The sequence below is a fragment of the Apaloderma vittatum genome, unplaced genomic scaffold, assembly GCF_000703405.1.
Source record: "Apaloderma vittatum isolate BGI_N311 unplaced genomic scaffold, ASM70340v1 scaffold13143, whole genome shotgun sequence".
In the NCBI taxonomy this organism is placed as follows: Eukaryota; Metazoa; Chordata; class Aves; order Trogoniformes; family Trogonidae; genus Apaloderma; species Apaloderma vittatum.
In genome coordinates this window covers 26,874-39,586 of record NW_009709884.1, presented here as the reverse complement: position 1 = coordinate 39,586, position 12,713 = coordinate 26,874, and the positions used below count along the sequence as shown (strand labels likewise).

General features: G+C 42.4%; 1 protein-coding gene across 1 annotated transcript; it reads left to right on the top strand.

Annotated features, from left to right (window-relative positions):
* Positions 1-546: 546 nt before the first annotated feature.
* Positions 547-6,600, top strand: LOC104272177 (cyclin-dependent kinase inhibitor 1-like; the record flags this gene model as incomplete). Its single annotated transcript, XM_009867101.1, has 3 exons — positions 547-614; positions 2,558-3,000; positions 6,533-6,600. Coding segments are annotated over 3 exons (579 nt in total), but the record flags the coding sequence as incomplete, so codon positions are not given.
* Between the last annotated feature and the right edge of the window lie 6,113 nt (positions 6,601-12,713).

Here is a 12,713-nt window from a genome sequence, read left to right as displayed (position 1 = left end):
TTTAAGAAACAGACCTTCGCTGAAAGAACGGAATATCCACAGCATTAATTCCCTTGCTTGTCATCTGCCTTTTTAGCTGGTGCATGTATAAGAAATTCAGAAATGTAAGGTGACATTACTTGCAAGGAGCAAGCACTGGAAGCCTGTATTTCCTTTCAACGCATTCAAGCTAGTGCAGAGCTGGAGAGGAAAATGAGTTGGCTGCTGCTAGAGCAGACTCGGCCTTCAGTGTTTGTCCTGCATCTTAGCTCAGTATAGGTGCAGGTATCGATCACTATGAGCTGGACAGAATGAGGTTCATACCTCCTTCCTAAGTGATGCAGAAAGCATAGGTTAAGAAGGAAAGAACCATACCAATAGTAGTTTTGCATTTCAGAAACATTTCAGTCTCATTTTACGAGTGTTTTAATACACCCACGCAACTCAGACTAAGCTGTGGGAATGGTGACAGTGCAGCTTTGGAGCCAAGCCTTGGAAAGAGTCCTGAAAAAAGCAAGGAGCCACATCCTGGTTCTGCTGTGGTAAACTTGCACTGACTTCTTGCAGGGCCAGGATTTCACCCTGGATGTGACCGTGAATAATGGAAATGACAACAGGCACTGTATACACATGATGTAAGTTGAGAAGAGTTAGAAGCATTTGTGATTCATGACATAACTAAGCACATTAGGAGGAAACTTTCCTAGGGAAAGGTTATTCTATAATTATCATCTCTGCAGGCTTTTTATCTTCGTTTGGAACACCTGAAATTAGACAGTCTTAAAGACAAGACACTGGATTCTCAGGCTGTGGAGGAATAGCCATAATCATTAACAGGACAAGGCGGAATCTTTTCTACTTCATTCCTTTGTGATATTAAAATGTGCTATTAGCAAGGGCCATAGTTGTTTGATCAATATCTTCTTGCTTCCTAACCCCAATTTACTGATATGAAACAGTTCCTAGTACACGTGAGGTACATTTCTAACACAGAGGCATATTCCTGCAAAGCACTTGCGTATCCTTTCTATAGACCTTTTGCCTTTCTCTAAGACCTGATTGCCTTTGAATTAACGCAGTTTAAGCTGCCGAGGGCTTGGTGCCTTGGCAAAGATGTGACTGTTATACTAGCTGTAGTGTATGCAAGCGGGAGCATAGGAGGTTCCACATAAACAGAAGGAAAAACTTTTTCACTGTGAGGGTAACAGAGCACTGGAACAGGCTGCCCAAAGAGTTTGTGGAGTCTCCTTCGCTGGAGACTTTCAAAACCTGCCTGGACACGTTCCTGTGTGACCTATTCTAGGTGATCCTGCTCTGGCAGGGGGGTTGGACTAGAAGATCTTTTGAGGTCCCTTCCAACCCCTGACATTCTGTGATTCTGTGACAGTCGGCACCACCAAGTACCCCGACAGCTAACGGCAAGGTTGCACACAACTCCGGGTTTGTGTGGAGTTTGGGGATTCTGGATGCCACCTAGAGGATTATCCTTGTTGTGCTCTCAGCTGCTTTTCCTCAGGAAAAGTGCTTTTCCACTTTTCCTGTGGCTTGCGGGAAGCAAGGAGCATCTGCTGGGCACCTGCCAGGTTTGATCCCATTGCAGCTGAGTGCTGAAGGCTCATGCTGAACGGGCTGGTGTAACCATGCAGCACAGTGCAGTACCACAGGTGGGACCTGGCTGGGGCTCAGGAGGCACTATAGTCCCATCGGACCTAATGATCAGCCCCAGATGGTGTCCTAAGCTGAACAGTCTTTCCCATTCTGGAGTCCTATGGGACACATCAGCCTCCAGAGAACCATACCCAACATTTGAAATTGATGCATGCACCACAAGGGCAACCCAGATGTGGCACTCTCTGGTTTCATTTCCTGCGCCTCTGGGCCATGTGTTTACAGAACACTGGTTCAGAGCTGCTAAGGACGGGGAATAAGATATTTAAATGGGTGCAGGAGCCAGTCCACCTCTTTGGACCTTGGCTGCTCAGGTGTGTTATCAGCATTGCTCTATCAGCATTGCTATCAGATTTTTCTAATCATCTTTAGCTTCCAACTTGGCTGATACTGCAAAACAATTTGTGTCAAGAGTAGTGGGAAAAAGCTGCCACCTCCACTATAAAATTAAACGTCTTCTGTATTTTACTGATTGCCATCAGCCTTCATTGCCCTGAAAATCTTCCTTTTCAGGCCCTTTTCCTTTTTTTAAGGTGATACTCATGATCGTTTTCCCCAAGTACCACTTCTATGCTTTCTGTCTTTTGCTGCACTGACTGAAGAGACATTGTCCACTTCCTTCTGTGTCTTTGTCCCCATAGGGCAAACCCTCACTCAGTGTGCTCTGAAGTAAGGATGCACAGAAGAGGTAAGGTCTTTTCACCCTTCCCCATCCTTCTGTAGCCACATCATGTAGATGGGAATTCTCACTCAGGATTGGAGATGGGGTTATAGATTTCTTTCAAAATAAGCCGAGATTTCTTTTAGCCAGATCAGAAGTATTTAGGTTTACTACCATGCTCCCCTTAAAGAGTATGTAGTGCCCACTGATTGTACAAAGGGTGGCTCATAGTCTTTCTGTCCTTGGCAGGGAATCGCTGCTGTATACGCTCACCGGAGAGCGGCACCGAGGAGAGAAGGTGGAGTGGAGGCCAGGGAAGATGACCCATGCCCAGAGGAACCTCTTTGGCCCCGTCGACCATGAGCAGCTGCGGCAGGACTTCCAGCACATGCTGCGCAGCAGCATCGAGGGGGCCCAGCAGAAGTGGAACTTTGATTTTCTCCGGGACACACCAACAGAAGGGCTTCTGCAGTGGGAAGAGCTCAGAGGCCTCGAGGTTCCTGCCTTCTACCACAGCTGCGTGGTGGGAGATGCTTGGAGACCACTGCAGCACTTAAACTGGCCCTTGGGCAGGAAGGACAAGAGCCACCACTTTGCTCAGGTGGCACTGACTGAGAAACCCCAAACTTCCAAGACAACAGGGAGCAAGTGGATCTCAGAAGGGAAGAAAAGAAAACAGACATCTTTGACAGGTGTGTGAGACCCTAGTGTAGCTCAGATGATCAAACCTGGTCCCAGCAGCTGCTTAGAAATTCTTTGATGGGCTCTTAAACCAGTGTTGCTTTCAGAAAGTGCAAGAAGCATCTGAAGGAGAAGGAAGGCACAAAGTTGATAGTCATGGATGGAGCTTGTGTTTTTCAAAGGTGTGCTGTGCCACAACCCCCCTTCTGGCCCTGGGGGGTCTGTTTAAGCCTTGTCAAGGTCAGAGGATTAAGATGATGGCCACTTCTTTCAGGATGACATTTGGGATGGTTTGGAGAGCTAGGTGTCTATAAAGGCACTCTAAGAAAAGCAGTGAGGTGATTTCTCAACAGGAACCCAGCAGGGAAACAGCATCACCCTCAGATGGGACTTTTCAGAGTTTTTTGTTTGCTTATAGGTTTGGACACGGGCACCCTTTCCTGAGGGCAATAATGAATGTGGTTCAGTCAGCTAAGCCTTAGGAAGAAGACCAGAAACCAGAGAAAGCAGCCAGGTCTCCTGCTGACTTCAGTTTGGATATTATACTTAGTGAATGCATCCAGGAATTTTAAGGGAAAATCGATCTTAAACTTGGCCAGGTGGCAGAAGGGGCTAGGTTTTCAAATGCCTCTCACCAGGACTTGCTGCCAGGAGTGGGTTTCAGCATCCGTAAAAGAGCTTTAGGTTTTCAAAAGTCCTCAACATCCTGCATGCTAAGGTCTTCTGGACATCTGGCCCCTCCCTTTCTCTTCTCAAGAGGATTTGAGCTTGTTTGAAAAACCTAATCCCATATATTAAATTTACCTTGTCTGTATTGGGGTTTTGGCCTATCCAAACCAGAGGTTTTCAAGACGTAGACCAAGGATTTTCTTTCAGGAATTTGATGTGAGGCACTAGCTTGAAATTGCCTGGAAGATAATTGAAGTGTTTCAGGAAACACTTTCTGAACAGTGATGTTGATCTCGGTTAAGTTAGACAATAGACTAATTTGCTATTTGAGGCTATGAAACTTAATTGCTAGTGAGAGGTTCAGGAAGAGGTTGGAGATTAATGAAGAGTGCAATGTTACAGACTAGAGTCCAGAACAATGATACTTAATGAGTGCTCTTTTCTTCTCCAAAGCACTTTACAGCCATTAACTAATTAACAGTATAATTTACAGGTAGGAATACAGAAGTGTAATTCAGAGCACAATGTTGTGATGGTTTGAGGGAACTGCAGTTCAATTGTAAATCTCTCACTAGGTGCGTGGGAGTAAATTATGCAGATATTTCCAGGGGATATTTTTCTTCCGTTTTGTTTTCCCCAGGCAAGAAACATTTCATCAGGGGATGTGGAAACCAAAATACCACTCTGCACAGTTTAACACTTTCCCACATATGTTTTCGTAAGAGAAAACACTTGGGTCTCTAACAAAAGTACCCTTCTCCCAAAGGAATCTGTGTGTGTGAGATGGGCCAGGAAAATCGTTTGCAATCTTCTCCTTTGGTGAGGCTTGGAGATGAGTGCCTCTCTCACAGGCATACAGACACACATACCTTCTTATTGCCAGCTGAAAGACAGAAGTTTCCCCCTGGCTGCACGAACCCAGGCTGTCTGGGCACGACTGAAGTAATTCAGGTAAAACTGAGGCAGGGAAAGTCGTACCGACTGATACGGTCTTGACCCCACATTTCTACCCCTTTGCTCTCCTTCTGCCATCCCATAATGAAAGGTTAGTTTAGGATTAGGATCTGAGGTTGGATTTGAACATAGTTATCTGCATTCTGCTTTGGTCAACGAGAGCACTGTAATGCTTTATGTTAAGATCCAACAATGTGCATTTAATTTAGACTTTCAAAGACAGCTGTGGCCCATTAAATAAATATCGATATATTAAAAACCAACCATGGGGTTTTGTGGACGTTGGCGCCTCCAGAGTGGAAGAAGCAGAAGTTTTCCTGCCACATTTGACTCCTCAGACATGCAGAGAGCAAACCAGGATGAAAGTAGATTTTTCTTTCTATCTCCCAACCCTTTTATTTAGACCTACTCCATCGCCATTCTCTTTTTTTTAGTGCAGACCTAGTGTGATTCTGCTCTGTTTTCTGGGAGAGTCTTGAATTAAAGATGGCTATAAGCCTTTTTCATTTTTTCCCCTGGTATTTTTTTTCTTTTTCCTCTTTTCTTTTTCCTCTTTTTTTAATGTTTTTGTTTTTTCTTCTTCTTTTTTCTTCTTTCTTCTTCTTAATTCTTTTTTTTTTCCCACCACTAATAAAGGTTGGTGAACCATGCCAATTCTTCACTTCTCTACCAAACGTTTTGCTTTGCCTCAGTCTGACACCCTTCTATCTTTGCTCTCCTGGGAGACATTCATAAACCTTTACCTTCTTTGCTAAAGGTCACATAGAGAAAATTGGTAAAAATCCTGTGTTTTCGCTGTCTGCTCTTACTTCTGAAGCAGGTAGTTCATGTAAGATGGCTGGGTTGAAAATGGGGAGAAACGGAGAGCAGGTGTTTAGGTAGGTATTTTTAAAAAACGGAAATCTTCCCCTCCTAAGTCCTGTGGCCAGGCTTTCCCAGACAGGCTGCAGGCAGCATCCATTGCACTGTGCCCTGCAGACGTATCATTAAGGAAGTTGGCTTCTGGAATCTCGTTGCACAAACTTGGCTGTGAAAGCCTACAGAATTCCAGTCAACCCACCAGTAATGTTCAGTGTTGAAATTAATACAAGACTTGATGCTGGGAGTACTTAATAGTTGTTACTGATTTGACTGTATAGAATCCTGAACTGAAATGGGAGCAAATTCATTGCTATGGGTACGAACAATCCACACTGGATAAATCTCATAAGCACTAAAGATAAATAATCATCCTCCATTTCAGCTAATTCTGCCCTATGACCTGAAAAAAAGTATGTATTATTTTGCACAAGGTTGGGGGGCATGGAAAGGAATTCATAAGGAAACTCCTGTGTTGTACTCACGGTACTCTAGTTAAAGGTGATTTATGTTTGTACCTGAAATATTCAGCCACACATACATAGGAAAATGGGGGATGCTCTCCCTGTGAGCCACACTGCTTTACACTCTGAGCAAAGAATTAGTTATAACTGAGTGATAGTGCAACGTTTTATCCATTCTTCCATGAATCTGCAGTTTTATCTAATAAGTAGAAGTGCTCCATACACATAGTTCTTCTGATGTTAGTTTGCAGAGTATATTTTGTTATTTTAAGGAGGAAACTCCCCAACTATTTCTGTCTGGAAAGCACTGCAACAGTGGATCTAAAAGTTGGAATGAAAATGTCACATTGCTCAGCTTGCATAAGAGGATCTAAAGTCTTCTGATCTCAACTGGATAAAAGCCAGCACATTTCCTTTGTTTTGCTTGATATTACGTAGCTCTATGTGGAACATGCTAAAGGTGTTAGTTTTGTTCATTCACGAGCTGTAGAGAAGTCTAAATGACTTCTTCAACACAAAAGCAAGTTTTGAGAGATTGCTTGAACACCAGCCATTATCAGTGTCATAGCCCTAATTCTGTTTATGTGTTCTTCTCCAGATTACTACTCAGCAAAGAAGCGAGTCAAAACGAATATGCAAGCTGCTGCAAAGAAGTCAACTTCATGAAAACAGGGAGAGGATTGCTCTGCACCAGCAAAGTTGGAAACAGCTGCCAAGCTTGCTCAACCTTCAAAAACTCAGTGCACAGGCTGCGGACACTTAGGGGCATCTCACAGAGATGTAATCCTGACAGCAGCAGTGAAAAAAAAAACTTTCGATGGGATGGGATCAGGTCTGATCAACTGGAATCACTTTGATGAGAAATTACTGGCCTTAAAAACCACTGGTAAGCAAGTTTGGATATTGCAGAAATTGGCTAAGGCTAGCAGTTTAACATGCATCAAAAATCCCTGTACACAAGAAAGCATTAAACAGTTAAAACATTAGACATGTAATAATGTGCTTGGGCAAGTCACCGTGCAGTTGAGGCCTTTCCATATTACCACGTCTTTACATACTCTCTTTTCTTGGTTTTAGCAGGGCTTACTAAATTTCACCATCTCAGCTTTACAGGTCTGACACACAAAAAAAAATCCCAGCCCTTTCTGTGATTTTTTTTTTTTCCCAGGTACGGAATTTTGTGCTTGCAATTATTCAGGGCATAAGTAACGGCGCTTGGGTGCCATACGCTGAGATGTAAATGGAGAAAGCTGAAATTTTTTGTGAATATTTCCATTTATATCAGCAGCCATTTTAGCCCTGTATGTCTGACCCCCCCCTCCCACCCCCCATAAAATAATTAGGTTGTTAAACATACATTATGGGGAAAAAATTGTATATATATTCTTGTACCTTTAAAATCATTCCTATTCCCAGCTGGGCCAAATCCAGTGTTTAATTTGGGTTGTGCTCTTCCATCTAGGTCTATGAGTTTGCTCGGTGAGAAAAAAAATAAAATTTGCCCAAAAAATTGTCCACAGTGCTTTATTCTGCTGCTTGTAAGAACATAGTAAGAATGAGGGGAGTGGCTTAGTTGCCATTTTGTGTTTTTAATTCATACTACTAATCTTTCTATAAGAAGAGAAGGGGCATTAATAACACTGAAATGTTACACATGCAACAATTTTAGTGTTGCACAGGCTGCTTTTCTGTGGCATGTGTTAACATATATTTTTCCATCACCTACTTCTTATTTCCCTTTTTTATTCCCCTGACTGTTTGGGATAATTGAAATTTTATAGCACATAATAATCAGTGGATAAACCTGAAAAAGAAACCTATAAAATATGCATTCTAAATTATACTGCTGCATATGGTCTTAAGATGCATGCAGTGTTTAAATGAACTCATTTGGGAAGAGCTCTGTAAATGTCAGGTTTTTAGAACAACATGAGATCATGCACTACTGCATTTTGTCTCAAATCTAAACAAACTAAGATTTATTTTGAGTAGTAAAAATTAACTTGCTTATGATTGTGTGTGTCAGGTGTACGTACGAGAGGTGGTGTTAAGCAAGTTGCACACCCTGCATTACGTGCAGCATCGGGAGGCTTTAGTGTGGGATTTTTTTCCCATTGAAAGCTGCAAGTGTTAGACATAAATAATAGCTGGTTTCCCCAAATGATATGAAACAGTGATTTCATCTGTTGCTGGGTGCTGGGATAAAGATAGTCAGCAAATTGCAGGGTCAGAGCCTGTTTTGAGCAGCTTAAGAGTCACAAGCTATGATTTTTCTCTCCTGAATTTTTGATAAAGTTAGGAACAAACCTTGCTCCAGCTGATGTCAAAGAGAGTCTTACCCAAATGAAGCAGGACAAGGGCCAGCCTGGCAACTGCTGCTTCCAGAGCCTTCAGTGTGTTTCGGGGCCAGGCCAGTCTGTTACAAGCTTTTCAGCTTGCTAAAACATAGCATAAAGGTGTGGGACTGGGCTTTTTGTATATTTGTTTTAATTTTAAACCTTGCTTGTGATTAGAATAATCTAATATATTTTTATTTTTTAAAATGCGGTGATTTTCTCCAATTAGGAAAAATTGCACAACTGTTTCTCTATGTGTTTGTGAATTTAAAGCAGGTTAATGATGCTGTGCGCATTTTTGGTTTGTAGCAGGGTTACTTGCAGAATTGCTTTCTGACCAGGATGGCATGAGCTGTGCACAAAAGCTCTAAAGTCAGCATGCATGAGGTTATCGTGAAGTACATTTCCTTTATTTGGAGAAATAATGACTAGCAGTGTACTGCTGTCTGAAAGAAACAAGGAAGGATTGTTTTTTCGTATTAATTCCAAAAGAGCTCAGTGCTTAAGTGTATATTTAAAAGGAATTATCTGCCTTAAATGCTTTGTGATCAGGACACTTTAATGTCATAAGAATTTGTAAAACACAGGTTTTGGATACCATTTAGAGAGAAATTCCAGTATATTCAGATAAAACATGGAGACCATGTTGAACGTTCAGCCTATCGGTGTTTAGAGCATCTCGGGTAGCTGTGATTGTGACTGGGAGTTCACGGCTAGGGTAGAAGAGAGTTTTCTGCTGATTAGACAAGGTGATGGTAGTGGTTTTTGAAGTGACAGAATACTGAGGATGAGTGTCCTCTGCTGGCCTGCACTCTGTTACAGCTGCACTGATCTGTGGTGGAACTGCCTTGATTTACACCAGAGGAGACTGAGGCCAAGATGTTTTGCACTAGTCCTTTTAGTTACTCTCCAGAATAAATAGCCAAGCTAGCTGTGTAAAGCCATTACCTCCTTTCTATACACACAGGTTTTAAAAGATAAAGAAAAGTGGTTTCTGCTATAGTGTGACAGCCAAAAATAACAACAAACCTCCGATTAGTGTCTGAGCTTAATCATCAACAGGGTAGATAAAGTGTCTCTGTGTTTCGTTATCATGCTGATGAAGGAACAGTGAAATGAAGAATATCTCATTATGTTGTTCAACTTGTGAATTGCACTTTCTTGTTTAACACAGCATGCACAAGAAGATATGACAGTGTCTAGCAAAGCTGTAATAATAATATTTTTTTTAATAGTAGGTGTGTCTAAAACATTACTATTCTTTATATGAGGCAGCAGACCTGATAGAAAAAAGCAATTCACTGAAGCTTTGGTCTGCTTCATTCCCTGGACATAAACAGCGTGTTGAATGTACCAAGCCTAATCCTGTAAGAAAGCTGTTGAGGGCTCATTTGCTCACCTGTGAGTTTGACAGGCTGGAGGGGTCTGTGGCCATCCGTCACCCCCCAAAGTGGCACTTTCTCACCATGAGAAGCAGGGGGAGAAGCAATGAGGGTGGTGAAACACTGGAACAGGTTGCCCGGAAAGGGGGTAGAAGCTCCATCCCTGGAGGCATTCAAGGTCAGGCTTGATGGGGCTCTGAGCATCCTGACCTGGTTGAAGATGTCCCTGCTTACTGCAGGGGTGTTGGACTGGATGACCTTTACAGGTCCTTTCCAGCCCAACACATCATTCTATGATATGATGATATGTTCAGACTTTGGATGTTAGGGCCAGAGTAGCAGCACTGGCATGAGGTCCTCTGCAGATAAGTGAGGACAGGGATACTGCAGCAGGAGCCCAGAGCATACTGTAACCTCAGCACACTGATAAGTAGGTACAACTACATCTACTGGAGCCCTTCTCCTTTTCCTTTGTGTTTTTTTTTAGCGTAAGCTGCATGTGTGACTCAGGGCTGTATATAATTCAACAGCCACAACCTAGCTTCCGCTGATACTACAGTGTGGCCAACATATACATTAGGGAAGTGAGTAGTGCAGACCTTTTTTCCATCTGAGATAAATGTGTCCCATGTGCAACAGAACCTGAGCTGAAAATGGGACAGGGCAAGAACACTTGTTTTATGTTTTGTACAAACATGGAAATAATCTCTCAGGTATGGATTGTGTCATTAAATTCCTTTCAACAGCAACTGGAGAAGGTTGTTTCATTTGGGCGAAAAAGCTGGGAAATGTGATTCTCCGCAGGCTTCCAGTTATTTTCAGGGTGATCCAAGTAGAGCTTTCTTCTACTTAAAACAACTCCTTTGCAAGCTATTCTGATGTACCCTTCTGTAGGGTAGCATTGGTTTTCTGTAGAAGCTATCAACCTGGTAGATGCTTTATTATTTTATGATTATCTTTGTTAATAGGCTTTGGGGCTGGACAGAAACACAGAAACGTCTGGCTAGAGGGAAACCTAGAAAGTCACCTGCTCCAGCCCCCTGTGCTAAAGCAGGATCGGGACTTGCTTGTTCCAAAGCTTGCAAACTGCTGCAAGAAATTATTTGCTCTGCTCATGTGGCGAATCTCAGGGGTAGCCAAGGTCATCAGCGAGATTCAGAGTATCTGTGTTATACAAGATGTTTTCTTTCAGGTATTCATTTGGCTTGGCTGTTTTTGTTGCAATGCTGCGGACGCGGTTGAATTCTCCATAAGTAGATGTGTTGAACCATTTGGTTGTCAGATGTGGATATTTGCAATGTCATCAATAAATGCTGGTGCATAAATATGTTTTAATAGCAAAAGAAGTTGAATTTTCTTCTATTCAGGAAAGTTGTTTTTGTTTTGGTTCTGCACTACTCTGACATGGCCTTTCTACACTGATCCCCTTCCTATAGCTCCATCACTTCCACACACATTGGCTTAGGCTGTGGGGTACTATAAGCTAAGCTGACCTACAGCCCAGAAAATATGTTTCTGCAGTGGATATTTCACGGTTTCCCACTGAGATGTCACAAATCATATAGGAGGAAACTCTTTTCCTTTCTTCATTTTCTTAGATTTTTCTGCTTAGGAAATGCTGCCTCTCTTACTTTCAGCAATCTGTTCCCTTGGCAAGAAATACGACTATCAGATGTTTAAAATTAAAGTTGTTAAAATCAAATTTGCAAAGGCAGGAGGGTTTGCCCCAGTGTCCTGGACATAATCCAACTTTGGTAATTACGTCTCGCTTAAGTAAATCCTTCTTGCAGTTTCATGGCGTTCTTCCTGTCCCGCTGAAATCTGCTGCAGAGAGCTGCTGTGACATGACATGTTACACATCTGCCATGTTTTTACCCAGAAGTGGCCATGCTTCAGTAGGAGATGAAGTGATTTATAATATATGGCATGCATATGCACAGATTTTTTTTGTTACAATGAATTCCACTGAACTGGAGGAGTTAATGAGAGGCAGCGCTTCTGAAAACTATGGATTTAAAGGTCTGATTCTCTAGGTCCCACCTTCAGATGATCTTTTCCAAACCCATCCCTTTCTCTGTTAAGGAGGTGCTTGAGAAGTAGCAGGTTCATGTGATCAGCTGTGTTTATAGGATAATAACCCTCACACTGCCCATTAATCCCCTCTGTAAAGGTAAGGAGCATTCCAAAGTGCTGAGCAGCTTCAGCGGTCCGGGGGTAAAACCAACACCTACACACCTGCTAAATAAATATTTTCCCCAGCTTGGTACATGACATTTCTTCCTGCACAGTTACATGGGTGAGAGGCTGAAGACAGTAACTGGTCCTGCTGCAACGCAGATGTGCCAAGGTGAGCTGGCGATGGGATAGAAGTGCCCCAGGAAGGTGTTTTGCAGCACTGGCTGGGGACCTCTCGTGGCCCCTGCAATGTCACGAGGAGATCCACATACTGAGTAAAAACATTTTCAAAAATAAAATAAAAAAAATAAAACCATGCACATGCTTGTAGCATAGCAGCAAGGAAGCAAAATAGAGAAAATAAACAGATGTGCAAAGACCAGCCCAGTGTTCAGCTGCTACGAGTGAAACTGTTGTGGCAGGGTTAATATAATTGGTCTGCTGACTTATTTTCCTAAACATTTAGGTGGTCATATGCATGGAGAAAGTGGAGAAACACTCTCATAATGCCCCTGGAAAAAGGAAACTCACAGGGTCCAGGTGATGCCTAGCACTTGCTTCTAGTTTTAAAGAGCCAAGTAATTCTACACTTTAAAATCATAACATCATAGTGAGCAGAAAAACTTTATTATAAATAATTTTAAATCCCCGTTCTTGGAGCGGAAGCCATGCCACTAGGTATACGATGAATGAAATCGCTTTAAAACTCTGTGATAGGAAAACTCCCATTCTAATTGTTTTGGATCATTTGTATCCTGTGTTTTGTTACACACGGTAATAGACACCATCTGTGTCCCTTCTTTCCAATCAATGAATTTCTATCTGTGTGTGGAGCAGTTTTCACTGACATCGTGCACAGACCCTCCCAAATGCACGTTCAGAAAAT